Here is a 26,983-nt window from a genome sequence, read left to right on the forward strand (position 1 = left end):
CCCACTGCACAGCACAGCCTACTGATGGGTCCCCACATCCTCTTCTCTACAAAGTCCTGTGACTACCCTGTGTCAGCTTCCACCCACCCCAACCTCAGGTTCCCACCTGTCCTTGTGGTCCTCCAGCCTAGTTAGAAGCCCAACCAAGCAGAGGGTAAAATGCTGCATGAAACCTAAGATGCTGTCTCCATGTTCATTCACCGCTTACTCCCTCCTTGCTATGAACCCTGGGACCCTAGCCTGGGGCCCAATCCCCCATACCATCTGCAGGTCTCATCTTTGGCCTCTTGGGTGCCACCGCCTCCTCCAGGAAGGCCTCCTGTGCCGGGTCAGCTCACAGTCCCACACACTGCAACACCCTGAGGCAGTGCCAGGTCGCGAGCCCCTGTGCTCAGGCCAGAGCCACATTTTAGTTGCATACCCAGAGCTGGAGAAATACAGGCTTGCCCCAGGGGCTGTGAGACTTGGCAAGTTCCCTCCCAGGGGGCCTCAGCTCCTTTGCCACCTGAAAGGGGGTTGGCACGGAGCTGTTCACTGATGCTTCATTCCCTGAGGGTGAGGAATGGAGAAGCAAAGAAAGAAGGGTGGTGACAAGATACTAAAGTAACTGCTATCACTTATCAAGCATTTATCAAGAGGCTCACAGTGCAAGGCTGTTGACTGTCTCAGTCCCAGAGATAAGGAAGCTGAGCCCTGCAGGGTCAGCTCTGTGCCCAAGGTCACCCAGCTGAGCCACGACACAGTCTGAGTGCTCTTGCCTCCAAAGTCCACCTTCTCACTCCTTTCCCTTTATGTAACAGCAGAGGGCACCCACCAACTCAGGGCAACACAGCCCTAACACAGACCGATTCGAAGCACAAGAGAAAGGCGCCTTGGCCCTCTACACCACCAGAAAAATCTGGAAGGAAGGTTGGCTAGGGTGAAGCCATGGTCCCTTAGGACTGAATACTGACTGGAAAGCCACGGCCCCAGAGCTAAAGGCAGGATCACGCTTTCAGCACCCCATCAGGACCGACATCGAAATCAGAGTCAGGACCCACCAGAATGTCTGATCAAAGCCCCAGCTGTGGCCACCCCTACCAGTACCAATAATGTACTGAGAGATATATACACTCCTCCTCCAGGTGGTGTCACATCCTGGCCAAGGCCAAGGCCCCCAGGCCAGCCTGAAAGCAAAACAAGCACCAAGCACTCTCTTCTCCTGTCATTCCCAAGCAGAGGTCAGGAGGCAGGGATAGCCCAGCATGTAACACCATCTCCCGACCTCCATTTCCCAATAGGTATCAGGACCTGGACTAGATGTTCTCTGAGGACCCTGCCAACTTGCAAATTCATTATAATGTTTCAGCAACTCCTAAAATAAATCTTTGTTTTTCCTGGTAATAAAGAAAGAAGTTGCAGACTCATTTAAGGACAAGCAGGCAATCAATGAAATGCAATAAACACCTAGGACCCTAGGGAGGGAATGTGAGCCCCTTAACAATTCTATGATTTTCCAGCATATCTTCTAGATGTTTCCACCCTCCAGTTTTACCACTCACCCACAACCCCACCTGGACGCTTGCACACCCACAGACACAAAGACAGGCCCATATAACAAAGCGGTCTCACTGTCTCTCTCCTGAACACATCTGCACTTTCCTGAAATTGCTCCAAAAACTCGTTTTTAGGCCCAGAGGTGGGCTTTCCTCCCACCCTGGTGTCTTTGAAAGTTCTAGGCTCAGAGAGACCAAGCAATCCTCCGAGGGCCAACACAGCGGCAGATCCCAGTCTGACCATTCGGCCCACGCTCTCTGGCCAGCGGAGAGAGCAAGACCGAGGCTCCAAGTCCTTCCCTCCCCGGCCTGAGACAGTGGGGACAGAGTGGTGTGCCAAGGGTCCCGCGCCCTTCCCTAGGTGATGGCGGCCAGACACAGTCCCGCTGAGCCAAGACGCCACACACCTGTACCCGCCTCCTGCTCTGCTACACCTGTCCGAGGCCTCACACCTGTTCCTGCTTCCCTGCCACCAGCCGCGGCAGCCTCACCTGTCTCCGGTTCGCATCTGTGCATGTGAGATCAATCCCCATCCCCGTGCACTGCCTTCCCCGCTTCCCCGCGGACCCCGCCTCACCACCGCGCTGGCAGGCGTGCAGAGCGGGCCGTCCATTGCTGTACGGCATCCAAATCTTCTTCAGGGGGTTCTGGGTCAGTTCCCGCGGGGACGCCATCCTGGGGCTTGGATGAGTCCGACTGCGCTGCTGCCAACCCAGCAGCCTGGCCACCTCGGGCCACTCGAGGCCCCGCCCCTCAGCCCCGCCCCTCAGCCCCGCCCCTCCCAGAGCCGCGTTGACGCCGGTCCCATTCCCCGCAGGCTCCGCCCCAGGTCGAGTAGGCTCCACCCCAACCGAAGAGGGCCTGGCGTCCGACTACGCATGCCCAGCTCGCCCGAGAGCCCGTTTGGGACCAAGCGGGCCAGCCCTACGTGCCAGGATGGAGGACGCGCATGCCCAGCTTCCCACAGGTTCCGGGCTCGGATGGTACAGGCCCCGCCCTGGATGCCCGAGCCCCGCACACCCGACGTTGATCTGCATACTCCTCACCCACAGTCTCACCCTGGGCTCCCCAGCGTGCCCCCAGGACACGCGGTTCCCGTTCTGCGCGACCTCAGGACCCTCAGAAGAAGGGGTTTGCATGGGTTGGGGCAGGTCTGCGTGACCCCCAGAACTTGGTCAGGAACAACTTGGAGGCACCTGCGTGACTGGTCACCGGCCCACTGGCACGGTTGTCAACTCTCCTGCTGGCCTTGCATCCCGACCCTCCGAGTCCCGGGCCTCTCCACTGTACACAGGAACAACCTGCTCAACCACGTTGAAAAAGCCCATTTCTCTCATGGACAGGGACACAGAACAAATCTCAAAACTGACCGTGTTTCCCTCTTTGCCCTAGCTGCTGGGGAGCTCGGGTTAAACCCCAGCCCACCTGGAGCAGGGGGGTAGGACCAAGCTCCCAGGGGACTCATCCAACTCTGACAGTATCTTCCTTTTTCTTCCAGGACTTCATTTTTACCAACTAAATTTTACATCATTAAGTTTACACACTTGTTCTTTAATGAGCCTCCGCCTCTTCATCAGGAAAACAAGATTCTGGCATGGATTAAATGGGTCCATGTCTGAGAAATCCATTCTAAAGCCCAGTAATGCTGTCATTTATTATGTTATTTATCTCCCTCCTGTCTCTAAATATGCAGTGGAGGCAAGAGGCAGGGGAGAGACCCGCGGTTCAGGAACACACCTGGCTCCTTCTCTCCAGTCCTAACTCCTCTGTCTCCTCAGCCCAGCCTCTTAAGCTTTGTACACTTTCTGCCAAGGCCTTAGCTGACACGGCTCCAGTCTGGGTCACACTGCCCTCTAGCGATGTCCTCCACCACATCCCCTGGCAGGACCACTACATCCCCAAGGCCTCTCTACCGAACCTGTGCCTGGCTGGGACTCAGGGGCTGGGGCATGGAGCAAAGGCTCCACCCAGTGCGCCACTGGGGCAGCGTGGCCTCCTCTGCCCAACTTGCCACACTCCTGCCTTGAGTCAGTCCTCCAAGTCCCAGCCCAGCCCTTCAAAGCCTGGCAAGGACCTTTCAGATGACTGATGCAGATGTCTCACTCACGTCACAGGAAGGGAAGGGTAAGGAGGTCCACGTGCTAGAAGCCCACACAGACCTTCCCTGGAGGCAGGTCAGGCTGCCTCCCCAGGGAAGTCCCTGCCTCAGACCTACTCAACCACTTCTGCTCTTTTTCAGCCTCCCTCTTCAGTGTCCACCAGCCACCTCCCTCCCCGCCTCATGCCCAGCAGCCGGCACACCCACGGGCAGGTCCCGATGAGCGGCATGCCCCTGGTGACCTCCCACCCACTTCCTACTTCTCCAAAGCCACTCATGCTGTTCCTGACACAGCCCTCCTGTTTGTCTCCTGGCCACTACCAAGGCCATTCTGGGGCCACACTAGCCTCAGAGACCTTGTCACCACACACCCACACCCTATCCAACCCCCAGCACTCATTGCAGAGTCTACCTCTTCTAACGTCCACAGACATCCCGTACCTTCTCAGACCTGCCATTCTCCTTCCTAGCCCTCTTGGAGTGTTAGTCAAAGGCTGGGGATTGGGGACAGCCAGGGTCGGGCAGGAGGCCAGGACCAGGTCTGGGAAGCCAACTCCATGTCCAGAAGTCTGAGTTCAGCTTGCCAGGGAAGCAGTGACTCTGTACCTCCCACTCTTCCCCAAACAGTCCGACTCTGGGTTGACTCAGACACTCCCTCCCAAGTCCCCATACCCAGGGCGAGGCCACATGTCAACAGCAGGAGGAGCCTGGAGCCCCTCCCCACAGCCAGGGTCAGCATCTGCTCTGAGGATATTCCCCATCTCCCCTGCTGTGGCTCCACCTCTCAGACAGGAAACTGAGGAAAGGAGAAGGGCCCAGAGTCAGAGTTGCCTGCCCACCGTGCAGGATGGACTCAGCTCAACTGCCAGCCCTCGCAAACCGCAATACACCCACACACCCCACCTCCATACCTGCACTCTTGCACGTTCCCTGCGCTGAAATGCTCTGCTGGCTTTCCGCTCCCTCAGCATCAGCAGGTGTCCAGTAGAATAACTGGCCCCTGTGGCTTGCCCTCCTTGGGGCCGTTCCAGAGTGAGCCAGCTCTCCTGGCCCAGGGGTGGGAGGTGTGCTGAGATGTTGTGTATGAACATAGCCTGCTCAGCCTGCCCCCCGCTCCGCCCGTGACCCTGCCTGGCTTGTGCCGGAGCGCTCCTGTGGTACCCTGTGCACTGACCACTGGACCTCCTCCCAGTGTCCGAGGCTCCAAGCTGCGGGAAGTCCTCAAACTCTTCCCAGTCCCCATATCCGCTGGGCAGTCCTGGCCCAACCACCATGCCACCCTTTGCAGCAGAAAGGCCCAGGGACCTCAGTGCATCCCACACGGACCCACACGCCAGTCCGCAAACGTATGGTGTGCACACAGTCATGCGTGCACACGCACTACCGAGCCCCGTGCCCAGGACGGTGGCAGTGAGGCCTGCTGCTCTCCTCTGCCTCCCTCCCCCTTTATTCCCTCCTCTTCTCTCTGCGGCCACTGGGAGGTTGGGGAGTTCCCAGGAGTCCCAATGGCTCTGGCCATTTCTAGCCAGGGATCATCCCGTGTCTCCCTGGGAGCCGAGCTCACACAGGGTGTGAGGTTCCAACTCGCGAGTGGAGAGCCATGTGACAGAGCAGCCCTAGTCTGCACTTGCTGATTCCCGCCTGGCACAGGGCACACAGTAGGTGCTCAGAGTGCCTCAGGATCAGCCAGGGCGCACAGTCCGAGGTGCTCAGAGAGGTTCGCGACTGGTACAGAGCACACAGTAGGCGCTTAGAGCAGCTCAGGACCCACACAAGGCACACAGTAGTTGCCCTAGAAATGGTGGTGTAAGGGCTAAAATCACATCGTATGAAGAGCTTCCCAAATGAGCCTCTGAACTTTCCCAAGCTGGTATGACCCCTGAGGGGGGACCTGGACAAGTATGACCCCTTGGAGGCCAGCAAAGGGCAGAGCTGGAGGCCCTGGGGCAGCTCCAACGGGTTGTCCCTCCCCCTGGGCTGGAGGAAGCAGCTATTTATAGTTCCCCCCTTGGCCCAGCTCCCTCTTCCCGGTGAGGCGCCAGTGCCCACCCCTTCCCTGCCACTGACAGACCGATGCCCCCTCAGAGTACCCCTAATCCCGGAGAGACCCCCAAAGCTCTCACACCCCCGTCTAACACCACCTCCACTTCGCCCATGTCTTTTCCCAGTCCTCCCACCCTCTCCACCCTGCCCGGCGCCTACCCCGTCTGCTGCTCCCTGACCCGGGTTCCGTCGGGGAGCTGCCTCCTTCCATACCTCTGTTCATCCTGCTCCCGAACTGGCCCGGGCCACCGCCCCCTGCGGCCGGGATTGGGGCGGCCCCGCCCTCCAGGCTCCGGAGAGCACCGCCCCCCCGTGGCTCCGCCTCTCCACCCCGCCTTGGGCCCGCCCCCCAGGGCTGCTGGCAACTATGAGATCTTGGTCAGTGGGCACCCCCCCAACCCCGCCCCCAGCCCCTCACACACCGGCGGCCACACTTCCGACAGTGCTAACTTTCTCTCCAGCTAAGACCCAGTGTCTGCCTTCGTCTCCAGCCCGAGTCGTCTACACTACCCACAGTTCCTGCCCCATCTGCTGGCAAGCCTGGCCACACACTCCAGAAGGCTTGGTCTCATCTCCAAACCCGCCATGGAGATTGGGTTGGGAGATTGGGTCAAACCTGCAGCCTTCCACACCGAGGACAGGTCAGTGAAATCCGGGCGGGGGAAGGGGGTTAGAGGAGCGGCTCTGACTCCGCCCTCCTGTGTGTCACTGCCTGGGGGCACATGACTGTGTGATTCTTGTCTAGCTCATTCTCCAGTCACTATGTTTATTGAGGGATTTTTTTTGCGGGCGGGAACCTTCATGTACGTTATTACATCACTCAGTGCTCACAAGAAGCGTGGTGGCATCACTCGGCTTTACGGAGGAGAAAAGAGAAAACCGAGGCTTGGAAAACTGAGGCTCAGGACTGTTCAATGAAGGAGGGGCCAGAGCCCCCACAGCCTGCGCTCCCTTCTCCCCGGAGCCGTGTGTGTGCAAGGGCAGAGCCTGGGCACGCAGAGGTGTGGGCAAGACAGCACCTGGGTGTGTGCTGAGCATGCTTCATGCAGATTTGGGGGACAGGCTCCCGTTCTCCCCAGCCCCCTCACAGGCCCACACCTTGTTCACACGCACAAACAGCTGTCAGACACACGGAGACGCGGCCACCCATGTGTATAAACCGCACCCCCCCAGCACACACACACAAGGCAAGGCTGCCGCAGCCACAGACCTCCCACGTACGAGTGTCCGTCTATGCCTGGGAGATGCCCCCATCCGTTTGGAGTGGGTGCTGCCTGGGAACCTCCGCCAGCACCTGTCTGTGTGGTGACACGTGGGGGCAGGGCAGACCTCTGGGTCTGGCCTTAGATGGGCTGTTCTCTCCAAGGCAGCCATGGTGTCCTGTGTTGAGGTTCCTGTAAGTGGCATTACGGAGCCCCTGTATGGTGGTGTCCGGAGGCTCTTGACTGTGGGGCCCAGACATGACCAGACTCCATGTGGCAGTGATCATCCGCGGTACTGTCCAAGCTCTCCAGACGTATACCGTAAGTCTGGGGGGCTCCTACTAGGAGTGGCTAGAGTCCATTGGCAGCCTGGCGTGGCAACGTGCTTGCTGTCCACACACACTGTGACTCTGTGAGGCACTTTGATATGACTGACTCCATGTGGCGGAGTCCAGATGCGCTGCTGCCCTGCCGATCTCCCCCATCCAGGGTGGCTCCATCCTTGTGACCGCCTCCCTCAGGCTCAGCGGCGGCCGACCTGGGCCAGGATGCGGGCATTGGCAGCAGCCTGCTCCCTCACAGCCCTGGCCCGGGCCTGCTCCAGTAAGATCTGCAGGAGGCCAAGGGGGACGTCCAGCGAGAGGGCGATGCGGGGGCCAGGGTGGGGTTCAGGGCTGGCGCGGCCCGAAGCAGTGGAGGGTGCCGTGGTGCTGGCTGAGGGGCTCTCCGAGGTGACGGGGCAGGCAGTGGCCTGGGGAAAGTTCTGAGGGAGGAGCTGGAAGCCTGGGGTGGGGGTTGCTGGGACAAGCAGGGTCCTGCCCAATGTCAGGACCATCAGCGTGAGCAGAGCCCACCTGGTCATCATGTAGTCAGGCTGTAAGGAGAAAACAGGTTCAAGGCAGGGGCTCTGGTTAGCTGTGGCTGATGGATAGAGACAGATGGGGAAAGCAGAGAGAGAGCAGCCAGGCCAGGGTCAGAGGGACAGAAGCAGAGATGAAGGGACAAGGAGAGAGCCAGAGCAACACAGAGAAAACTGAGACGGAACCAGGCAGAGAAGGGGTTGGCAGGACAGAAACAGTGAGAAAGAGAATGAGACAGAGATGGACAAAGAGATAGAGTGACCCAGAGACAGAAAGCCACAGGTATATCTGGATATGGATGTATTTGAGAGAGAGAGAGATGGGTGCGGGGGGAAGAATAAGAACAAGACAGGGCAGGGAGAGGGAGAAAGAGATGGAGATGTATCAGAGGGGGATGGAGCAAAACAGAGGGAGAAAAAGAGAGTGTGATGGAAGTAAGGATGCAAAGAGAGACACAGAGGGACCCAAGGGAAGCCTGAGGTTTGCGTGAGAAAGCATGTCGCAGATCCAGGGCACAGAAAGGCAGGCAGGAATGGGGGCCCTGGAGGCAAGGAAGCAATCAGAGGTCCCAGGGCGTCTCAGACTCGAGACCTCCATTGACCCAAACCCCAGATCCACTCTACCCCAACGGTCCTGTCCATCCCCCGACCCCAGGCTCACCAGTAGCAGCCTCCTCTGGGGTGAGCTGTGCCAGGCAGTGCTCCCCTGCACTGGTCTGCTCCTCCACCCACTTCGGGGCCCATTTATCTGGCTTGAGGCCGCCCCCCACCCATGATTCATCCTCTCCTGGGGGGCAGTGAAGGCATACCCTCAGCCCCTACCCTGTCTTCTTTCTAGGGACAAATTGGGGACTGAGGGTTACAGGACAGTGACAGGCTGGACAGAGGGACTCTGTACCCACTCGGGATAGCACAGCCCTCCCAGGGAAAACCTGCCCCCCTGACACCCACACCCCCCGCAAACAGTCACAACAGGGGCCTTTTAAAACAGCAGCTTTAATGACCCCCCAGAATCAGCACCATGTCATCACTAGCGTGGGGCAAGGGGCGGGTTGGATTCAGTCACTTCCGCTCACTGCCCAAAGCCTCCCCAGCACTGAGTCATCAGCCGGGGAGGCAGCAGCCACAATGGGGGTCTGTCCACTGGGGGGAAGGCGAGACCCGTGGAACAAGTCACTGAAATAACAGACACGCTCATGCACGCTCAGGTGCAGACAGGCCTCTAGCACCAAGGGGGAGGGACGGCAGGGTCCAGCTGAGACACCGACTCCTCCAGGGGATGCTGGACTGGACCTCAGCTCTAGGCAGCACCTGGGTGGGGCAGGCAGGGTTCAGCTGTCTAACGGTACCCAACGCAAGGGCCACAGAGGATGGGGGAGCCAGGGGCACAGTGGGTGTGGAGGCTTTGCCCACAGAAGGGGGTCCTTACTCAGGTCTTTAAGGGAGGGAGCACCAACGGCTACTGTACTGGGGACTCCTCCCAGAGCCGGGCTTCTCTATCAGCTCTTTGGTCTGAGGCGGGGTCTGTCCCAGGTCCCCCAGTCTGGGGGCGGGGGCGGCTTCTGACCCCAGTTCCTGACCCTGGACATAATCTGGGCAGGCCCCTACTGGAATGGAGGTATGCTCGTACCTGTCCTTTGACTGTGGGCCGCCTGGGGCAGGCAGCGGTGCTCACAGGCCTCCCGGGTCCCAAAACGGTTGGCGTTCCCTCCACAGCCACCGTAGACAAAGGGGTGACAGGCCTTCGTGCCCCCTGCCCCCGCCCGATGATACCAGCGCAGGGTGTAGGCACTGCAGGAACCCTCGTCCAGTGGAAGCGAGCAGGGGTCTGGGGGTAACGGGGGCAGAGAGGTCAGCCGGGATGGGCTCAGCCTGCCCCTCCCTACGCCCCTCTGAGCCCAGCCCCCTTCCTCACCATTGTCATCCCAAGCAGCTGCGGGGTCCTGGTATTCCTCCTCGGAATACTCAGAGTATTCATACTCGTCGTCCTCGGGGGGCACCTGGCCTGCTCACGCAGTGAGGGGATGCTGTGAGCAGGGCCACTGCGGGGCCCAGTTCATGCGGCCCAACCCTGGCCTCCCATGCGTGTTCCCTGCATGTGCCCTCTGCACAAGTGGTGTGGGCCCTGCACGCACGAGCGGCCCCGTGTGTGTGTGCTACCGCCCCACATGTCCCCCAGGCTGCAGCCATCCTCACCGTCCTCCTCTGCGTGGGACACTCGGAGCACAGGCACGGGGTGGAGCTGCGGCCCAGCGGTGTCTGCTGCGTAACTCGGGAGAGGCCCTGGAGCCGGGAGCAGGGGCGCGGGGCCCGGGGGTCAGCCTGGTGGCCGCCCTCGCCAAGCCCCTGCTGAGACGACCCAGGCAATGGGCACAGCAGGGCCTGGCATGAGGCAAGCTCCGGGAGCAGAAAATACCAGGAAACTACTCACGTGATCCAGATGCGATATACTGGCCCTGACAGGCTGGAGGTGGCAGAGAAGGGGACAAGGAGAGAGAGACAATAACAGAGAACAGGAGACAGAGGCGGAAAGAGGCAGGGAGTGAGGCTCACGGCGGGCAGAGACATACGGAGGGGACGGCAGGAGAGAGTGACAGACGGCGGGGGAGAGGAAGGGAAGCAGACACAGGGAGAGAAAGAAACCAAGGGGGAGAAGCAGACCAAGAGCAAGAGAGAAGAGGGGAACAGGCCAGCCAAAGGCGAGAGAGAGGGAGAGAGGCAAAGGGTCAGGAGCCGGCAGGAATGGAGGAGGACAGGGAGGAGGCAGAGGCGGGAAGAGACGAGCTTTACTCTCTGATGCCCCAAGGGCTGTCAGAGCCCCCGCCCCGCACCCCGGTGCCACATCTGGCCCGAGGAGCCGGCTCTGCTCACGCCTCCTCCCCCTCCACACACGGCCATCCTGGGCACCCAGGAGCACATGTGCGCCCACCTCTGCCTGGGTCTCCACTTGGGGGAGTCCTGTCAGTATGTCCGTCCAGAAACACCCATACTTTGTGTATCCATCTGTCTCCACCCGCCTCCCTGACTGCTTGCCCCCCTGGACGTTCTGGGGGTGCTGCCTGCCTCTGTCTAGGGGCGCGGGGATGCAGTGGGGATGGGACCCAGGAGACTCCAGGCTGGACCCCACTCACCGCAATGCTGACTCATCTCCTGACGCACAAGGCCCCGTATGTCATCCTCCTAGGAGCCCAAGACCACAAGGGTCATGAAGGAACCCAGGGGTCACAGAAGGACAAAGGGTACATGATGCAGGGATCATGGAGGGACAGTGCAGAGTCAGGGCCCAGGGTCCAGGGGGTCAGGAGAAGGAGGCAGGGCCCCCACCCCACCCCTCACACACGCACCGTCAGCGCAGCTTCTCCCTTCTCACCACGGGGCCCTGCGGGGCCTGGCCGCCCCTGTGGGCGATGGATAGGGCTGGGCTGTGACCTCCGACCTCACGGACACCCCAGCCTTTGAACCCAGTCCCAGGAATTCCCACTCACCTGCTCCCCTCTCTCTCCAGGAGTTCCAGGGGCCCCGGGGGCGCCCACCACGCTCTGTCCAGGGGGACCTCGCTCACCCTGTCAGATACAGGGACTGAGTGAGCAGGGTCAGAGGCAGGGGGGCAGAAGAAGGACAATGTGGAACCGTAGTTTCAGAGGCTGAGGCAAGGATATTGGGGGAATGGATTGCAGAGCCAGAGGTCAGGGAGGTTGGGGAAGGGTCAGTGAGGTTCAGGGGTCAGGAGTCAGGGCCTCTCACCTTCTGACCCTGAAGTCCTTCAGGGCCTTTGGGACCAATGCTGCCAGGTGGCCCGGGAGGACCACTAGAGCCATCATTGCCCCTGGGACCTGGGAAGCCCCCCACTCCTGGGGGTCCCTGGGGAGGGAGAGACCAGGGTCAGTGATCAGAGCTTCCAGAGACCCCAGGCCCCTCAGTTTGCCATGACCTCAGCCTCCACTTACCCGCTCCCCTTTCTCGCCCTGGTCACCCTTGGGTCCTGGCTGCCCATCGAAACCTCGGTCACCCTGGGAACAAAAAGAGGCATGAGAGTCCCTCTGCCTCGGCCTCCCCAGCTCAGCCCCCATGAGCCCTCAGGCCCCATAGCCACCACCTCGAGTTCGTGTGGCCTACCAGCCAGAGACCCTGAGTCCACCATGATCCCCAGGACCCCGCCCCACTGTGACGCCCCCTACCCTGGCCCCACCCATTTCCCCTTCACGGACCCTCCAACCTCCCCCTGACCTCGACCACCCTAACCCTCAGCCCTGAGGCATGTACTGCGCCACCTCCCACCCCTTAGCCCTCAATCCCCACTGTGACCCCAACCCACCCTGAAACCTCAGGACCAACCCCACCCCACCCCACAGTGTCCCAACCTTCCTCGACCTAAAACCTTCACGACCTTATCGTGCCGTCCCTGCCCAATCCCGAACCCCACTGTCCACTGTGGAGGGACCCCTTACCTTGGGACCGATCAGGCCCTCCTTCCCAGGGGCCCCTGCCTGCCCTGGAACACCCGGCTCCCCCTGGAGGAGAGAAGACATTAGCCAATTCCTGGCCCACCCATCCGCTCCTCACTCTGGGGGTGCCCCACACTCACCAGCTCGCCTTTGCGTCCTGCCAGCCCTGGGCGGCCCGGGGGACCAGCTTCTCCCTGCAGCAATCAGGTGGAGGGGTCAGCCTTAGGCCCCAGGCCCCGTAGACCCCCACATCCCCCCATTCCCTCATCACCCCTGTACCTTATCTCCCTTCTCTCCATCAAGGCCACAGGCTCCCTTAATTCCCCGTTCACCCTGAAAGAAAAAAGAAGTGAGAAAGTGACCTCCTAGATACCTCACCTATGACCCCTGACCCTGAAACCCCTCTCCAAACTGCCCTTAGGTACTCCAACCTCTGACCTTCCCACCTCTGACCTAATACCTCACGTTCAACCCTAGATACCATGGCATCTGACCCCAGATACCTGATCTCTGACCCCGGATACTTCACCCTCCAACATCAGGTCCTGATTACGGGGAAAAAAACCAGCCCCCTTCCCACCTTGAGGCCCCGGGGACCCATGAAGCCAATATCTCCTTTGTCTCCTCGGACACCAGGGACTCCGTCTTTTCCTGGGGATCCCTGTGGGCAAAGTGTTAATGAGATCAGTGAGGGATCAAAGGGAATCACTCTGGCTGTGAGCATCGTCAGGGGGGCCAGAGCCACTGGAAGGGCAGGGTTTTCTGCAGGGACGTGTGAGCCACCACAGGGGTGACTGTGAAGGTAGGGTCCCTGGACAACAGGAGAGTGCTGGTTCGCTATAAGGTCAAAGGTCACCACATGGGGCTGGGGTCCTTGGTGGGGTGGCAGGGGCACCTTACCGGTTCACCGGGGATCCCTGGGGCGCCAGGCTCGCCCTGTGGGGAACACAGGTGGGAGAGGGCCGCCTTCAGTGCCACTGTCCCCACGTTGGCCCATCTGCCTCCCTCGGTGACTGCAGCCAGGATCCGGTCTGCACACCAGCCCATGTGAGTATGCGTGGGGCCGACAGCGAGGGAGGCGGGAGCCCTCCAGTGCTCAGGGGACACCCCGGACAGGTGGGCGTGACCCATGGCTCCGGGTCAGTGCCTGGGATGGGACTTGCCTTGGGTCCCGTGAGTCCACGCGCTCCCAGCAGCCCGGCTGAGCCCTTGTCACCAGGCTCTCCCTTGGTGCCCTGCAGGAGTGACGGGAGAGGGCCACGATCAGGACCAGAGCAGGCTGCAGGCTCCCAGCAAGACTGGAACCTGCCAGTTGCTCGCACACAGGCCCCCGAGGCCCCTTCCCGCCAGTCCACGCTCATGGCTGGGACTGGAGACCCTGGCCGTGGGGTGGCTCATTTCTCATGCTGGGACCCCCGATTCCTGCCATTCCTCTTACCACTGGGCCCCCAGCCCTACCTGGAGTACCCCTAACACCCAAGGAGCCCCCTTCCTGTTCCCACAGGCCTCCTACAGGGGCCCCAGTCCAAGACTGCCCTCCAACCTCACATCCAGGCCCTGGAGCCCCTCCCACAGAGCTCCCATCTTCTCAGCCACCCCATAGTTGCTACAGCTGACAGAACCCCCTCCCTTCGGACCCCCAGAAATCCCTCTTCCATCCTCTGCTTCTGTCCTCACAGACCCTCCCCGGGGCCCTCCAGCTTGCAGGACCCCCTCCCTCATCCTGCATAGAACAGCCCAACCTCGTCCCCGTACCTTCTCTCCAGGTTCCCCGCTGTCTCCCCGAGGCCCTTTGTCACCATCTATTCCCCGAGGCCCTCGTTCACCCTGGGTCAGGGCCAGAAATCAGGGTCAGGGGCCACAAGTCCCTTACCCTCTGAGGGCTTGAGATCTCAGATCCCCTGGTGCACCCCGCACAGGAGCCCCCCGAACACACGCACCAGACCCACTCACCGAGTCCCCCTTGGCACCCCGTGGCCCTGGAGGCCCCAAAATCACAGCTGAGTCGCCCTGAGTGGACAGGGGGAAGTCAGAGGAGTCAGGAGCACCGAGTCCCCTGCCTTCTCCCGTGCCCACACTCACCTTGTCACCCTTCAGTCCTGAGGCACCAGGGTCACCCTGTCGGGCAGAAGAATGGGGGTCTCACTCCAGTAGTGAAGCCCCAGATCCTGAGTTACAAGACCCGTCCCCACCCACACTCACACCAGGGGCCTCTGCTCCACATCCTTACCTTCTCCCCACGTTCTCCCCGGCTGCCTGGGGGGCCCTGCATGAGAGAAGATGATACCGAGCTAAGGGAATCTGGGGAACCAGTGGGCAGATGGCTCAAGGTGCAGGGGAGGACTGGAAGGCCCCAGGGAATGGGGGAGACAAGGGACCAGAGAGCAGAGGGGAGAAGCAGAGGGCAGCAGAGGCTGTGGAGACCCCCAAGGGCACAGAGGGCTCAGGCAGGGGACTGGGTCACGCCACTGCTCCTCTCCCCCAGGGGACCCACCGCGAGTCCTCGGGGTCCCTCCAGGCCGGGGCGCCCATCTTCACCCTGGATGGTGACATTAGATTCAGTGACTCAGTAAGTTGGAAATCAGAGGCGAGAGCCGTGAGGAAGGGAGTCCCAGTGTGGCTCCCTGCAGTAGCCATGGCCTCAGGGCAGGACATACGCACCCGGACACCAGGCTCCCCACGCTCGCCTCGGGCCCCAGGCAGCCCTGCTCCAGTGTCCCCCTGGAGATCAAGGGGACACCAGGGGTCAGTCAGGGCAACTGGTGGAGGGCAGAGGGTCACGGGAGGTGAGTGGGATTTAGAAAGAATGAGGTTAGAGTTAGAGGTCAGCAGAGGCTGGTGGGAGGGCGGGTCAGTGGAGGCTGGAGAGGGCGGGTCATGGGAGGCCTGGGGGGGCGGTGGTGGTCAGCGGAGGCTGGAGAGGGGGATGGGTCAGCGGAGGCTGGAGGTGGGGCTGGTCAGCGGAGGCTGCGGGGGGCAGGTCATGGGAGGCTGGAGGTGGGGGCGGGGGAGAGGGGAGGGGGGAATGGGTCAGCAGAGGCTGGAGGGGATGACGGGTCAGCGGAGGCCGGAGGCGGCGGTGCAGGAGGGGCCAGCAGCGTTGTCACGGCTACCTTGTCTCCTTTGAGTCCAGGGGCTCCGGGTGCTCCCTGTGGGCAGCAAGATGAAATCAGTCTGTGGCTCAGCCCCCAGCTAAGTCCCCAACACACAGCAATCATAGACATGGGGCGTTGGGGCGTTCTACTCACCGCTGACCCAGGTGGTCCAGGCGGCCCCAAGGGACCTGGGGCTCCCTCTCTCCCTGGGGCGCCTGCCAAACCCTATGGTAAAAATGAGGCAAGAGAGGGGAAGGGAGACTGGGGAACCTTCCTCCCATGCTGTTCCCCCAAGACCAGGAGCCCCCTGGGTAGGGCTGGGCCCCCTCCTCCTCCTCACCTGCAACCAGATCTAGAGGTCCTGGGCCCACCAAGTCCCCCACGCAGCCCTCAGCACCCTTACCCGCTCTCCACTGGGGCCCGGCTGCCCCTGCTCTCCTCGAAGGCCTGTCTGACCGGGGAACCCCACAATACCAGGAGGTCCGGGGGGTCCGGGGGGGCCTGAGTCTCCCTGGAACAGAGATAGCAAAGGGAGAAATGGCCCCAGCAGGACCCCTTCCCAGGACTAGCCCCTGAAGACCCTCTTCCTCCCACCTCCAGGCCCCCCATCCCACCTTCTTCCCCCACCACTAACCACAGGGCACCGTTTTACCTTTAGACCTGGAGGACCAACTGGCCCAGGGGGCCCCTGGACCCCAACTCCTGGGTCACCCTTCAAGGGAAAGAGGAGTCAGATGAGGCTCAGGGCGTCTTGGGACGATGACCACCCCTCCCCGCGCACTGGGAATGCCTTAGGGCACATATACCTTGTGACCTTTGGGTCCTGGAGCCCCCTTCTGACCCTAAGAGAAAACAAAGTAAACAGCACTTGAGAGCGGAAACATGAGCCCAGAGCTCAGGTATGGTCCCAAAACATTCCCAGGGCAGCTCGGAGGTGACCACGGGCATTTGGGACCGAGGATGTGAGCGCAGGTACGTGGGAGTGCGGACAGAGGCGGGATCTCAGATGTGTCCCAGTCCAGGGAGCTTAGCAACGACCACAGATATGACCGCAAACATGACCACGACATGACCACAGACAGGAGCTCAGATACGGGAGCAGAGACGGGGGGGAAGGGTCAGCACCAACACATGCCCAAGGAGTGGCCCACAGAACTCCCACAGGCCCCGAGACCAGATGAGACCGGAGCACGCGTGCTCACAAGAAAGCACTGGGAGACCTAGGATGAGCACGTGGAAGCCAGGAGATGCGACCCCCATGTACTCCGGGAGCAGGACCCCGAGTGCTGGAATGTTCGGCCTGGCTCAGGTTCAGAGGTGCCCAGGCCCAGGAATGTTCCCTCACGTGCATGACTACACTCCTCAACCCGGACTTGGACTCGCCCGGACCCCAGACTCACATCTTCGCCAGGGTCTCCAGGCTCCCCCGCACGGCCGGCTTCACCCTGCATAGAAAGTGGGGTTGGGTGGCCACCCAACCGTACCCCTCCCTGCCCAACGCTCAGACCCTGGGGCCAGGCCCACCTCACCTTCTCGCCCCGCGGTCCCGGCAGTCCTCGGTCACCTTTGGCTCCCTGTGGATACAGGGGTCAGGAGAACACACGGGTGTCAGGGTCCCAGACAGCAGAGACTCAAAGAAGGAGCGGGAGGCCCGGGCCAGGTGGGGCGTATCATGGAACGTGAGGGTCACGGGGTGGGTGACCTATGCGCTGGGGGTTCCACACTCACCGGCTCTCCCACGAGGTCTCCAGCAAGGGCTCCAGGGGCGCCCTGATGAGAGAGAAGAGTCAGTGGGATTCCTCAGCCCTCACCCTTGCCCCCCACCCCAGGGCCTCCCCCACACTCACCTTCTCTCCCTTTGCTCCAGGGGGCCCGACCACAGCCTGCGGGGAATGCCTGGTGAGTCACCCCGCTTCCTGCCACCTCGCCACCCCTACCCCGCCGTCCAGATGAGAGGGGCAGACTAGGCTTGGGGGCTGGGCAGAGGAGCTGATGTGGAAGCTGGGGGTCAGGAGCAAAGGTCACCTGTCCAGGGGTCCCCATGGGTCCCGGCTCTCCTTTAGGTCCGACAGGGCCCGGCAGACCTGGTGACCCCTAAGGCAGAACAGCGGGCAGAAGTCAGTGCCTCTCCCTCCGCTACCCTGCCGCCCAGCCCTTCTCTCCCTGCGGGCACGTGGTTGCACAGCGCCCCCCAGGTTGCAGGCCCGCAGCGAGCTCCTCTGAACACACACCGGCACGCCGGGGGCTCCTCTGTCTCCGTCTTTCCCAGTGGCACCATCACGACCCGGCGCTCCCGGCTTCCCCGTCTCCCCCTGAGAGGGAAGAGCTCTGTCAGGGGCCTGCCCTCTGACTCCCGAGCCCCGGAGCCCAGCCCTGACCCCCAGGACTCACCACTTGTCCGGGCAAACCCGGTGCCCCTTGAGGCCCCTGCGGGGAAAAAGTCAGGTGTGAGAGGGACATGGAGAGCAGGGCACCCAGCAGGGCAGGGACTTCGTACCCCCGCAGGGGCCTCACTCACCACCAGGCCTGAAGGGCCAGGGGGCCCGGGAAGTCCCCCGGCTCCAGTAGGTCCAGGCAGGCCCTGGAGGAAGCAGGAGTTGAGAGCAGTGCCAACCCTGCCCAGCTCCCTGTGACTTCCCCATGGGCTGGGCCACTCACCCGTCCTGGTGGTCCTGTCTCTCCGGGCTCCCCCTGCCAAAAACACAGACACTGAATGAGCCGACAGATGGATCAGAGGCCCCTCAGCCCCGGTCCACAAGCAGAGCCTACATGGGCGGGGCACCTTGGTGCTCAGCGGGGCAGTGATGTCCCTGGAGGCTGGCAGACATTGTCCTGGAGCAGATAGGCTGCTCTGAGTCCCTGCCTCCTTCCAGCCACACACCCACACATGCCTATACTCACCTTTAGGCCAGAAGGTCCCTGGGGTCCTGCAGGGCCAGCAAGACCCTATAAAAAAATATCAAGGGCAGGAAATGGGTCCGAGTTGCACCTGGACTTACGGACTAACACAAACTAGTTTTCTACCCGATGTGGGGACTGATGCCTGTCCCTGCCCACCAGGCGGTGCTTCCCCGTCACTCACCGGGGGCCCGGGCGGTCCAGGGTCTCCGTGGCCGCCCTGTGGGAGAGAGAAAGAGCCAAATGGGGTTTGGGGAGTCAGTCCCACCCTACCAGGGAAACTGAGGCAGGACTGCCCATTGTAGGGGGTGCCCATTCGGAAGGGAGCTGGATTCTGGGGTACTCACCGCTGGGCCTGGGGTCCCCCGTGGACCTTGCAGACCCTGTATAGAGAAGGGGGCTGCTGAGCCCCTGCCGTGGGCCTGTCCCTGCCCTCTGGAGACCTTTGCCTTGAGGACCCACCTCTGGACCCTCACCCCTCCCAGGTACAAGTCACCCCGTACCCATGAACTGCCCCTCATGGACAGTACACATGGGCCTGTGCACACACACAGCCATCAGACATGTGCACTTGGACCTGGGCAACCCCATCACTGGACACGGGTGACCCTGGACGCAGGGGCCAGCACATTGCAAAGGGGTGACTGTGCCCCGAAACTCAGCCCAGGCTGTTGCTGCTGCCACTCACCGGCTTCCCCTCGGGCCCAGCCACGCCACGCTCTCCTGGCAGACCCTAGAGAGAACGTGTTTATGGCCACACCATCTCGTCCCCCATCCCAGCTTCCCCTGAGACAGAGCAGACTCCAGCCCAGACAACACAAGTGAGAGCCGTGTGCTTGCACGCACGTGGCGCTGTGGGGCAAGGACTCACCGGGCTGCCATTCTGACCCCTCTGTCCAGGCTCTCCCCGGTCGCCCTTGATGCCCGGCTCCCCCTGCAAGCAGAGTGTCGCACCCTGAACATCACTGCCGGGTGCCCATGGACACACCATCCCTGCATGCCACCTGCAGAGGAGGGGAACGGTGTGGTGGGATGACGGGAGGTCTCACCCTGTCTCCTTTGGGGCCTCGGTCACCATCACTGCCTGGATCCCCCTGTGGGAATGACATGTCAAGCCAGACCCGGGTGCCACAGCAGGGGTGGCCCCCAGACTGAGCCCGCACACGGACCTTAGCGCCCTTGAATCCAGGGGGTCCTTGTTCTCTAGAGAGCCCAGAACCTGGCTCGTCCACGGCCACCTACAAGCACAGGGTTACAGGGCAGAGCTGTGCCATCACGGCAGCAGGGAGGGGTCGTCCCAAAGGGTTGTGGGTTCAGAGTCACTGCATGGAGCTTCTGGGGCCCAAGCCACTGGTGGCCTCTTGGTGACAGCAGTCACAGGCTTGGGCAGAGCTGGGGTGATCACCTTGGGGCCTGGGGGTCCGGGGGGTCCAGGGAGGCCAGGAAGGCCGTCTCTGCCCTGAAGAGAAGAAGGAAATGGGTGGCCGTCCCAGCACAGCCTGCAGGCAGTCCCGCCCGGTGAAGCCCTACCCAGCTCACCTGTTCTCCACGTTCTCCTTTCTCTCCCCGTTCTCCCTGAAAAGCAGATACCAAGGTGGGTGGTATGCCCATGGGGAGTCCAGCTCCTCCTAACCCCGCTCCCCCAGCCACTCCCACCAGCCCCCAGGCTCACCCTCTCTCCAGGTCTTCCAGCCTCTCCCACACTCCCAGCCGGGCCGGGGAGCCCAGGGATACCAGGCTTCCCGGGCTCGCCGGCAAGGCCGGGAGGTCCAGGAAGGCCCCTCTCTCCCACAGCCAGGCCAGGTGGCCCCTGAGGGCCGGGGTCTCCACGATCTCCCTTTGGTCCACGTTCTCCAGAAAAGCCGATGGGGCCCTGGAGGAGCAGAGCAGTACACGCTGGTGGTCACCGATGCCATCCACGGAACAACCCCACCCCGCCTGAGGACCCAGCACACACCTCCTTGCCTGGGGGGCCCCGCTCGCCTGGGTCCCCCTTGGGGCCACGACGCCGTTCAGGCGCAGGCAGGAAGCCACCAGAGCTTTCTTCCCAGGTCTCCACGATCTCCCGCAGGGCAGATGTCTGGGTGACATGCAAGGTCAGAAGAGGGAGACCACGCCTGCAGCCACCCTGGCTGGCCCTTGGGGCGTTACTTGTCCCGTGGGGCTCACCGCGGCCCCCATGCCCAGCCGCCATCAACCTACCTTGATGCCAATATTTTCCAGCAACCGCTCTGCATTCTGGGGACACAAAGTGGATAAGGGGATGCCCACAGAAGAGAAGGTCCCACACTGCCCCCCAAAACAGCCTCTATTCCCTCGTCCCCTGGCTTTCTGCCTAGAGGACCCGTTAGCCCTTGGCTGGGGCCACTGGAGGCCACTGGAAGCCCATACCTGGCATGTCCCATCACCCAGGTTTCCGTCTATGTAGCCCACAGGAATCCCAACAGGGCAGGGGCCCGAGCATACAGTACAGCACCTGTGGCTGCAAGCGGAAGGGGGCAGAGGCAGCCCCTACAGGCATGCGCGGAACAGTCAAGGACCATGTCCCAGGCTTCACTCACCACCAGGCTCCCAGGCTCTCCTCTCAGGCCACGCTCTCCTGGGAGGCCCTGGAGATACCAAGAGGTAAGCTGCTGGACCCAGCCTGGGGTGCGGCGTGTGGGTACATGTGTGGGTGCTATGGCCACTGGGACAAGTGAAAAAGGTGGGGGCCTCACCTGCTCCCCTCTGGGTCCAGTCTCCCCACGGTCACCCTGAGAAGAAGAATGACTGGTGGGAAAATGCCCCCACTCTGGGCAGCGCCCCCACTGTACTGCTCACCCAGCATCTGCACACTCACCTTGGGGCCTGAACTCCCCGGGACGCCAGGGAAGCCCTGAGATAAGACAGAACACAAAGAGGTCACAGGGGATCACAGCCTCCAGGGGTGGCAACCTAAGGCCCCTGTTGATTGCTCCCAAGTCCTGGAACTACCCCAGATACTCACCTGCCCGGGAGGGCCGACCTGCCCCGGGAGGCCCGGGGGGCCCTGGAGTCCAGGGCTTCCAGGAGCTCCACGCTCACCCTTGGGGCCATCACGACCCTGTGGAGGATGCAGCCAGTATCAGGACCCTGAGACCCCGGGAAGGAGTGGGGTCACATATCACAGGGTCAGGCTCAGGGGTCAGAGATTGCAGAAGACGCCAACACTCACTTCTCTTCCAGGGGCGCCCGAATCTCCCTTCTCTCCCTAAGGAAGACAAGGCTGCTTCAGACCCGGCCCCAGTCTGAGCCAGAGCAGACTCCAAGCGAGGGCAACTCACCTTCCTCCCGTCTTCTCCAGGGTCGCCAGGTTCTCCCTGCAGGCAGAGGACGCACATCAGATCCAACAGAGTTAAGAACTGTCTGTGTGTCTTGCTGTCGGCAAATCCTGTGTGTGCCTCGCTCCGTGTGGCCACGTGCATGAGTGAGTGTGGATACCAATGCATATGTCGGGATGTTGCCACATGTGTGAGCCCTCAGAGCCTTGGCGGTGTGTCCCACACCTCCACAGAGGTCCACGTGTGGCCCTGGGGCCCTGTCACAGCACGTATCCGAGTGTGGCTGCAGGGTCAGTGTGTCTGTGTCCTCAGCGTCCCTGAATGGGGGCTTCACATCTGTGTGTCTGCACCTCTCCATCTGTGTCTGCGCCCTTCGCCTGTGCCCGTGGCCGTGGTTATTTCAGCCTGAGTTGGTCTATCCAGGCACAGGTTGACATGTCCACCTAACTGACCGTGTCTGTGAGGCTGCCTCTGTGTGCACGTGGACATGTGTTTCCAGACGTGTCTGTGTGGGGGGGTTAGGTACACGGGTGTCAGTGCACGTCGCCTGTATCTACGTGTGTGCCCCTTGTGTGTCGCAAGTCTGGGCTGTGTCCAGGTACTAGCATTTTTCTGGAGGTTTCCCTGTGTCTACTCTAGACACTCACGTTTTTCCCATTCAGGCCAGGCTTGCCATCCTCACCTGGCTTTCCCTGTGGGAAGAGATCACTGGTCAGAAGTCAGGGTTGGGGTGAGGGCAGGAAGGGGGCAAAAGGGTACCATGAAAGTGGGACTCACCGGTGCTCCAGGGGGACCAGCAGGGCCAGGGGGGCCCTGTTCTCCTCGAAGGCCTGGAAGTCCCTGGAAAAAGTCTTTGCTAGGATTGAGAGGGTCACTGAGATATCCCCTGGGGCACATCCATGGACGTGGAGGACCCCACAGAAACCTCCTCCAGGGTGGAGACCCCCCCGAGAATTGGGAGGTGCCATTGAGGTCCCAAGGCTGAGACTCAACAGGGTAGGGTGTCCCCTGCTGAAACTTCAAAGGGAAGAAGCCTCAGGTTTTGGGGGTCCTACTATAGGCCCCAAGGTAGAGAAGACTGGGAAGCAGAACTCTGCTCAAACCTGCCTGCCAGGGAACCGGGACCCTACCAAGGACAGGGCTGGACCAATGCCCCTGCTGCCAGTAACTATGACGACCAGGTTACAGTTTATGCTGGACCCCTGAGCTGCCCTCCATCCTAACATCCCCCCCTTACTTACATCTCTCCCTGGGTCTCCGGCCTTGCCCGTGGCACCCTGAAGAGAGACTCAAGTCAGGGAGTCCACAGTGGTCATGGGGTCAGGGGCACTGTCCTCTGACAGGGCCACTAGTTCCTGTGAACCCAAGGCCTGCCAGGCAGTGACACCCCCCAGCCAGGTGGCGTACTAGGAGACACAGGTAACCCAGCTGGCCCCAGAGCTCATCAAGACCCACAAGGCTCCGGAGACGGGGGACACACGAAGGGACAAGGGAAGAGGCGCGACCACGCAGTGACCGCCGCAACTCACGTTCGGCCCAGGGGGGCCAGAGGCTCCTGGTTTCCCATCCAGCCCACTGCGGCCATCCAGGCCAGGAGGGCCCCGGTCACCCTGGGGAAAACAGAGTGAGTGGTAAGAGGCCTTGAAGGATGAGATGGATCTGAGGGCCCAGGCTGACAGTCGGAAACCCTCCACACCCTTTTACCTTTTCTCCTGCTGGGCCCCGAACACCTGGGTCCCCCTGAAGGGAACAAGGTCACGAGGTCAGTGAGAGGTGAGGGCAAGATGGACATTTAGGCTGATGGTACCAAGTGCATCACTCACCTGTGGACCTGGAGGCCCCCGAAGTCCACTGATGCCCTGATGACGGGAGAGGGAGAAATCAGAGCAGGGTTTCCCAGGCCCATGTGGCCCCATGGGACCAGCCACACTCACCCTCTCCCCAGAAGCTCCGGGGGGGCCAGGGTCGCCCTTGGGTCCTCGTGGACCCTCCTGTCCTCGGTCCCCAGGCTCTCCCTGTGGCAGAGATGAGCATGTTGAGGGAACACGACTGGGGCCACAGGCGCGCCCAGGGCAGAACCGGTCATGGGGGTACTGGAATGCTTCTAACCGTGCTACAGCCTCACTCCACCCCAGAGCCTGGTACCTTCTCTCCGGCTCCAAGTCCCACATCCACCTGCGGGGGGAATGGCCAGTGAGAAGAACAGTCCCACTAGGGGAAGAGGAGTGGCTGAGGACCAGTGAAGACATCCAGGGACAGTGGGGAGAGTGGGAGTCAGTGGAAGGGATGTGTGGGGCCAGTAGGGGCAGGTGGGGGAGATGACAGAGGATCAGACAGAGTCAGCTCTTACCAGCCGTCCAGGGGCTCCTGGGGGACCCTAGGGAAGGAAATAATTGTAGTCAACAGGAACTCTGGGGCCCCACGGGGTAGCTCAGATTTGCCCCAAGCTCAGCTCTGCTCCTAAATTCCCTGCACCTCTATGCCAAGCCCCAGAAGCCAGATCAGGCCTGGGGATGACCACCAGAGCTCCTGACCTTGATCTCCAGGCCCTTAGCGGAGGTGCTCACCAGACAGAGCACCGCAACCCTCCATACCCTCTGTGCCCGAAACACCAGCAGTACTCACTGGCTCCCCACGGTCACCCTTGGGTCCAGAAGGTCCAGGGCTCCCCTGCAGAGGCAGAGGGTCAGGGTCAGTAAGGAGGGGCGGCAGTCTGAGGGGCTTTGGAAACACCCGAGGGATTCATGGGGATCCTTGTGGCTTTTGAGGGTTGTGATGAGGGGGTCACAGGAAATCACTGTGAGGGTTGGGCATTGTAGGGTTGGGGTGGCAGGGTCAGAGGCTGGGAGCTGGATGGTTGGAGACTGAAGCTGGATGGTTGGAGACTGAAGCTGAGGTTAGAGTTCAGGGGTCAGAGGTCATGACTCACATTTCGTCCATCCTCTCCAGGATCTCCCTGGTCTCCCTTCTCACCCACAGGCCCCCGAGCTCCAGGCGCCCCCTGAGAAGAGTAGCTGGTGTGAGATAGACCCTCCCCCTCCCAGGATTTTGCAGATCACCCTATGACCTCCATACTACCCCGGGTTCTCCATCACCCCGAAAACCATGTCAGAGTTTCCCATCCCCTTTGTTCCCACCTCTTCTAATACAGAACCCCCTTACTTCTCCCTGCAAAGCCTCACCCGAAGGCCACGCTCGCCAGCTTTTCCAGGCAAACCTGGGTCACCCTGGTAGTGGAGAGAACCCCGTATCAAACAGATGAGTTAGGCTTAGACTGACTCAGAGAGGGGCGGCCGAATGGGCCTGGGTATTGACTGGACAGGCGGCAGGAGGATGGACGGGATAACCTGGTGGAGCCCACCCCCTGGGATTCCCACTCAAGGACAAAGGATCAGAAACCACAGAGGGAAGGAGTCTCACCGCGGGACCCTCGTCGCCCTTCTCTCCAGCTTCACCCTGTGAGACATGAGGGTCAGCCCTGATCCCCAACTCCCAGGGGTGCCAGCATACTCTACTCCCCACCCCCCAGCACTCCCCCAGCCCAGTCCTCTTACGTCTCGTCCTCGGGGGCCGACGGGTCCTGGGGAACCAGGCCGCCCAGGGTCTCCCTTTTCTCCAGGGGGTCCTGAGTCACCCTGTGCAGGAGGAGAGAGTGACGCTGCACGTGTAGCCAGTCCTTGAGGGGAGGAGACCCCAGAAACCTTGATGGTACCCAAGGTCACAGGCACTCACCGGGGGTCCTGCTCTGCCAGTGAGGCCAATGGGACCCTGCCGGGCATGGGGAGGGGAGACAGGACTTAGCTGGGGCTCCCAGGCAGCTCCCAGGCAGCTCCCCATCTCTTTCTGTCACACTCCCCTTGCCCACATTTACGCACTCGGCCTCCAGGGTCTCCCTTGGGGCCAGGGTCTCCAGGAAGAGCCAAGCCAGGTGAGCCCTGTGGAAGGAAGAATCAGAGGTCAGGGGACACAAGTGTCACCTGCCCGACCCCCTAACACTTCGCACACTCACCTGTTCCCCTTTGAATCCGGCAGCTCCTTTGGGCCCCGGGGGCCCCATATCTCCCTGGAGGTGACAAAGACGAGATCAGCCTCAGCCCCAGGCTCCATGAGCCCCACTCCCCAACAATCATGCCACAGCTGTCATGACCTCCAGGGGCCCTGCTTGAGGCGCACCCTGTGACCTTGATCTCAACCCTGTAACAGCTGCCCTTCACTTCTCGCCAGACATACCTTCTCTCCTTTGGCTCCAGCACCCCCAGGTCCCTGAAAACAAACAGGACAGACATGACTTGGCCAAGGGATCATAGTACGACAGCCCTGATTGAGGTTGGGGGTATATATGAAACCGGAAGTCTCTGCCAGAGGTTCCAGGGTCAGCACTGGGAGCAGGGCAGGGATTACACGGGGCTCACGGCCTGTACAAGGGTCATGGGGTCACAGCATCACAGGCAGGAGTTGGAAGGTTTGTTACAGCGTCAGTCACAGAGCTCTGAGCCCACAGTGCTGGTTTCCAAGTGGGTTACAGTCCTCAAGGGGCTGTGCTGTGATCAAGAGACCCACTCTCCCTTCACTCACCACTGCGGGGTCTCCAGGCCGACCAGGCTCCCCCTGTGGACAGAGGGTAGCAACAGGGCTGGGTCAGGGACCCACATGGGGACTCAAAGGCCCAGGGTCCCACCTGCCACAATCCCTAGTATAGTGGGGACTGACTCCCAGCCCATGACCCACCTTCTCTCCTCGGCGGCCGGTTGGTCCTGGTGGCCCCTGCGCATGGAGAAAGCATGAGCCCAGGATGGGGAGGAACACGAAAAGCCCCCTCCTGGGCCCACAGTCACAGACTTACTTCAGGACCCTCGGATCCAGGTCGTCCAGCAACTCCCGGCAGCCCCTGGGGAAGAGAAGCAGAAATGCTGACCCAGGTCGGGCAGGTGAGGGTAGAGGCATGATGGCAGAGAAGGGCTGGAGGTTCAGGATGGGGCTCCCAGAAGATCAGGATTGAGGTCAGCAGGAAGACAGAGACCAGGTCAGTGGGAGTCAAGGTCAGTTCAGCAGGGTCAGAGACCCAAAAGCAGGTCCCTGAGGTTGAGGGTTAGAGCCTGCAGCAGCAGAGATTAGAAGTCATGTGAGGAGGGGTGGAGGGTCAGGGGCAGTGGAGGTCAAGGGCAAGAAGCCAGAACCAGGAGGGGTAGGGAGCCAAGGTCAGCTGACACTGGGGTCAGTAGGCTCACCTGTGGTCCCACTGGGCCAGGCAATCCACGTTCACCCTGATGGAACAGAATGGGTCAGAACCAAGTCTGCCCCAGACCCTGCAGGGCCCTGAGAGACCCCCCAGGGCGCACTGACCTTCTCTCCAGCCTCACCAGCGGCCCCTGTTAGTCCTCGGTCGCCCTGAGGGGAGAGACAGGAAAGGGGCCTTCACTGCTGAAGCCCAGACGAGGTGTCTCAGGCTCCAGCCATCCACCCCTGAAACCGCAACCTCCGACCTGGAGAGAACTCTCACCTCCAGTCC

The 26,983-nt window shown here is 61.4% G+C and overlaps 3 protein-coding genes across 5 annotated transcripts in view; all 3 read right to left on the reverse strand.

Annotated features, from left to right (window-relative positions):
* Positions 1–5,932, reverse strand: part of PFKFB4 (6-phosphofructo-2-kinase/fructose-2,6-biphosphatase 4) — a 39,433-nt gene extending 33,501 nt beyond the window's left edge. The window contains exon 1 of one of the 3 annotated variants that reach the window (XM_040246978.1): positions 5,890–5,932. In XM_040246978.1, the coding sequence (XP_040102912.1) occupies positions 5,890–5,899 (10 nt within the window). In that variant the 5' untranslated portion in view covers positions 5,900–5,932. Of the gene's footprint in view, positions 1–2,112; positions 5,335–5,835 lie in introns of those variants that run through there. The other 2 variants (XM_040246977.1, XM_040246976.1) reach the window with 2 other exon arrangements.
* Positions 5,933–6,453: 521 nt separating this feature from the next.
* On the reverse strand, positions 6,454–7,957 carry UCN2 (urocortin 2). Its single transcript, XM_040247020.1, has one exon. The coding sequence runs from the start codon at positions 7,741–7,743 to the stop codon at positions 7,402–7,404; it is 342 nt and encodes a 113-aa protein (XP_040102954.1). The 5' UTR covers positions 7,744–7,957; the 3' UTR covers positions 6,454–7,401.
* Positions 7,958–8,714: 757 nt separating this feature from the next.
* COL7A1 (collagen type VII alpha 1 chain) overlaps positions 8,715–26,983 on the reverse strand; it is a 30,528-nt gene continuing 12,259 nt past the window's right edge. Inside the window, exons 42-118 of the mRNA XM_040246906.1 lie at positions 26,818–26,862; positions 26,703–26,738; positions 26,318–26,362; positions 26,203–26,238; positions 26,050–26,082; positions 25,705–25,737; positions 25,484–25,537; positions 25,350–25,409; positions 25,207–25,242; positions 25,029–25,109; positions 24,895–24,930; positions 24,657–24,701; positions 24,404–24,475; positions 24,100–24,144; positions 23,825–23,851; positions 23,620–23,649; positions 23,409–23,489; positions 23,298–23,333; positions 23,179–23,214; positions 23,004–23,084; positions 22,716–22,751; positions 22,252–22,314; positions 22,122–22,166; positions 21,478–21,513; positions 21,369–21,404; positions 21,162–21,257; positions 21,015–21,050; positions 20,893–20,928; positions 20,737–20,784; positions 20,378–20,413; positions 20,133–20,255; positions 19,848–20,048; positions 19,715–19,750; positions 19,581–19,634; positions 19,345–19,413; positions 19,225–19,269; positions 19,047–19,109; positions 18,864–18,908; positions 18,523–18,558; positions 18,360–18,395; positions 18,179–18,223; positions 17,936–17,968; positions 17,796–17,858; positions 17,669–17,704; positions 17,509–17,589; positions 17,303–17,371; positions 17,125–17,160; positions 17,006–17,047; positions 16,807–16,851; positions 16,678–16,722; positions 16,084–16,119; positions 15,930–15,989; positions 15,681–15,788; positions 15,431–15,502; positions 15,296–15,331; positions 14,844–14,903; positions 14,677–14,721; positions 14,413–14,448; positions 14,265–14,300; positions 14,136–14,192; positions 13,938–14,009; positions 13,346–13,417; positions 13,083–13,118; positions 12,763–12,843; positions 12,462–12,515; positions 12,323–12,376; positions 12,186–12,248; positions 11,685–11,747; positions 11,482–11,598; positions 11,223–11,300; positions 11,082–11,135; positions 10,869–10,917; positions 10,169–10,201; positions 9,934–10,020; positions 9,653–9,742; positions 9,368–9,565; positions 8,715–9,048 (exon numbers count right to left, since the gene is read on the reverse strand). Coding sequence (XP_040102840.1) covers positions 9,038–9,048; positions 9,368–9,565; positions 9,653–9,742; positions 9,934–10,020; positions 10,169–10,201; positions 10,869–10,917; positions 11,082–11,135; positions 11,223–11,300; positions 11,482–11,598; positions 11,685–11,747; positions 12,186–12,248; positions 12,323–12,376; positions 12,462–12,515; positions 12,763–12,843; positions 13,083–13,118; positions 13,346–13,417; positions 13,938–14,009; positions 14,136–14,192; positions 14,265–14,300; positions 14,413–14,448; positions 14,677–14,721; positions 14,844–14,903; positions 15,296–15,331; positions 15,431–15,502; positions 15,681–15,788; positions 15,930–15,989; positions 16,084–16,119; positions 16,678–16,722; positions 16,807–16,851; positions 17,006–17,047; positions 17,125–17,160; positions 17,303–17,371; positions 17,509–17,589; positions 17,669–17,704; positions 17,796–17,858; positions 17,936–17,968; positions 18,179–18,223; positions 18,360–18,395; positions 18,523–18,558; positions 18,864–18,908; positions 19,047–19,109; positions 19,225–19,269; positions 19,345–19,413; positions 19,581–19,634; positions 19,715–19,750; positions 19,848–20,048; positions 20,133–20,255; positions 20,378–20,413; positions 20,737–20,784; positions 20,893–20,928; positions 21,015–21,050; positions 21,162–21,257; positions 21,369–21,404; positions 21,478–21,513; positions 22,122–22,166; positions 22,252–22,314; positions 22,716–22,751; positions 23,004–23,084; positions 23,179–23,214; positions 23,298–23,333; positions 23,409–23,489; positions 23,620–23,649; positions 23,825–23,851; positions 24,100–24,144; positions 24,404–24,475; positions 24,657–24,701; positions 24,895–24,930; positions 25,029–25,109; positions 25,207–25,242; positions 25,350–25,409; positions 25,484–25,537; positions 25,705–25,737; positions 26,050–26,082; positions 26,203–26,238; positions 26,318–26,362; positions 26,703–26,738; positions 26,818–26,862 — 4,377 coding nt within the window. The 3' untranslated portion in view covers positions 8,715–9,037. The remainder of the gene's footprint in view (positions 9,049–9,367; positions 9,566–9,652; positions 9,743–9,933; positions 10,021–10,168; positions 10,202–10,868; positions 10,918–11,081; positions 11,136–11,222; positions 11,301–11,481; positions 11,599–11,684; positions 11,748–12,185; positions 12,249–12,322; positions 12,377–12,461; positions 12,516–12,762; positions 12,844–13,082; positions 13,119–13,345; positions 13,418–13,937; positions 14,010–14,135; positions 14,193–14,264; positions 14,301–14,412; positions 14,449–14,676; positions 14,722–14,843; positions 14,904–15,295; positions 15,332–15,430; positions 15,503–15,680; positions 15,789–15,929; positions 15,990–16,083; positions 16,120–16,677; positions 16,723–16,806; positions 16,852–17,005; positions 17,048–17,124; positions 17,161–17,302; positions 17,372–17,508; positions 17,590–17,668; positions 17,705–17,795; positions 17,859–17,935; positions 17,969–18,178; positions 18,224–18,359; positions 18,396–18,522; positions 18,559–18,863; positions 18,909–19,046; positions 19,110–19,224; positions 19,270–19,344; positions 19,414–19,580; positions 19,635–19,714; positions 19,751–19,847; positions 20,049–20,132; positions 20,256–20,377; positions 20,414–20,736; positions 20,785–20,892; positions 20,929–21,014; positions 21,051–21,161; positions 21,258–21,368; positions 21,405–21,477; positions 21,514–22,121; positions 22,167–22,251; positions 22,315–22,715; positions 22,752–23,003; positions 23,085–23,178; positions 23,215–23,297; positions 23,334–23,408; positions 23,490–23,619; positions 23,650–23,824; positions 23,852–24,099; positions 24,145–24,403; positions 24,476–24,656; positions 24,702–24,894; positions 24,931–25,028; positions 25,110–25,206; positions 25,243–25,349; positions 25,410–25,483; positions 25,538–25,704; positions 25,738–26,049; positions 26,083–26,202; positions 26,239–26,317; positions 26,363–26,702; positions 26,739–26,817; positions 26,863–26,983) is intronic.

The sequence above is a fragment of the Oryx dammah genome, unplaced genomic scaffold (genome assembly GCF_014754425.2).
Source record: "Oryx dammah isolate SB20612 unplaced genomic scaffold, SCBI_Odam_1.1 HiC_scaffold_9, whole genome shotgun sequence".
In the NCBI taxonomy this organism is placed as follows: domain Eukaryota; kingdom Metazoa; phylum Chordata; class Mammalia; order Artiodactyla; family Bovidae; genus Oryx; species Oryx dammah.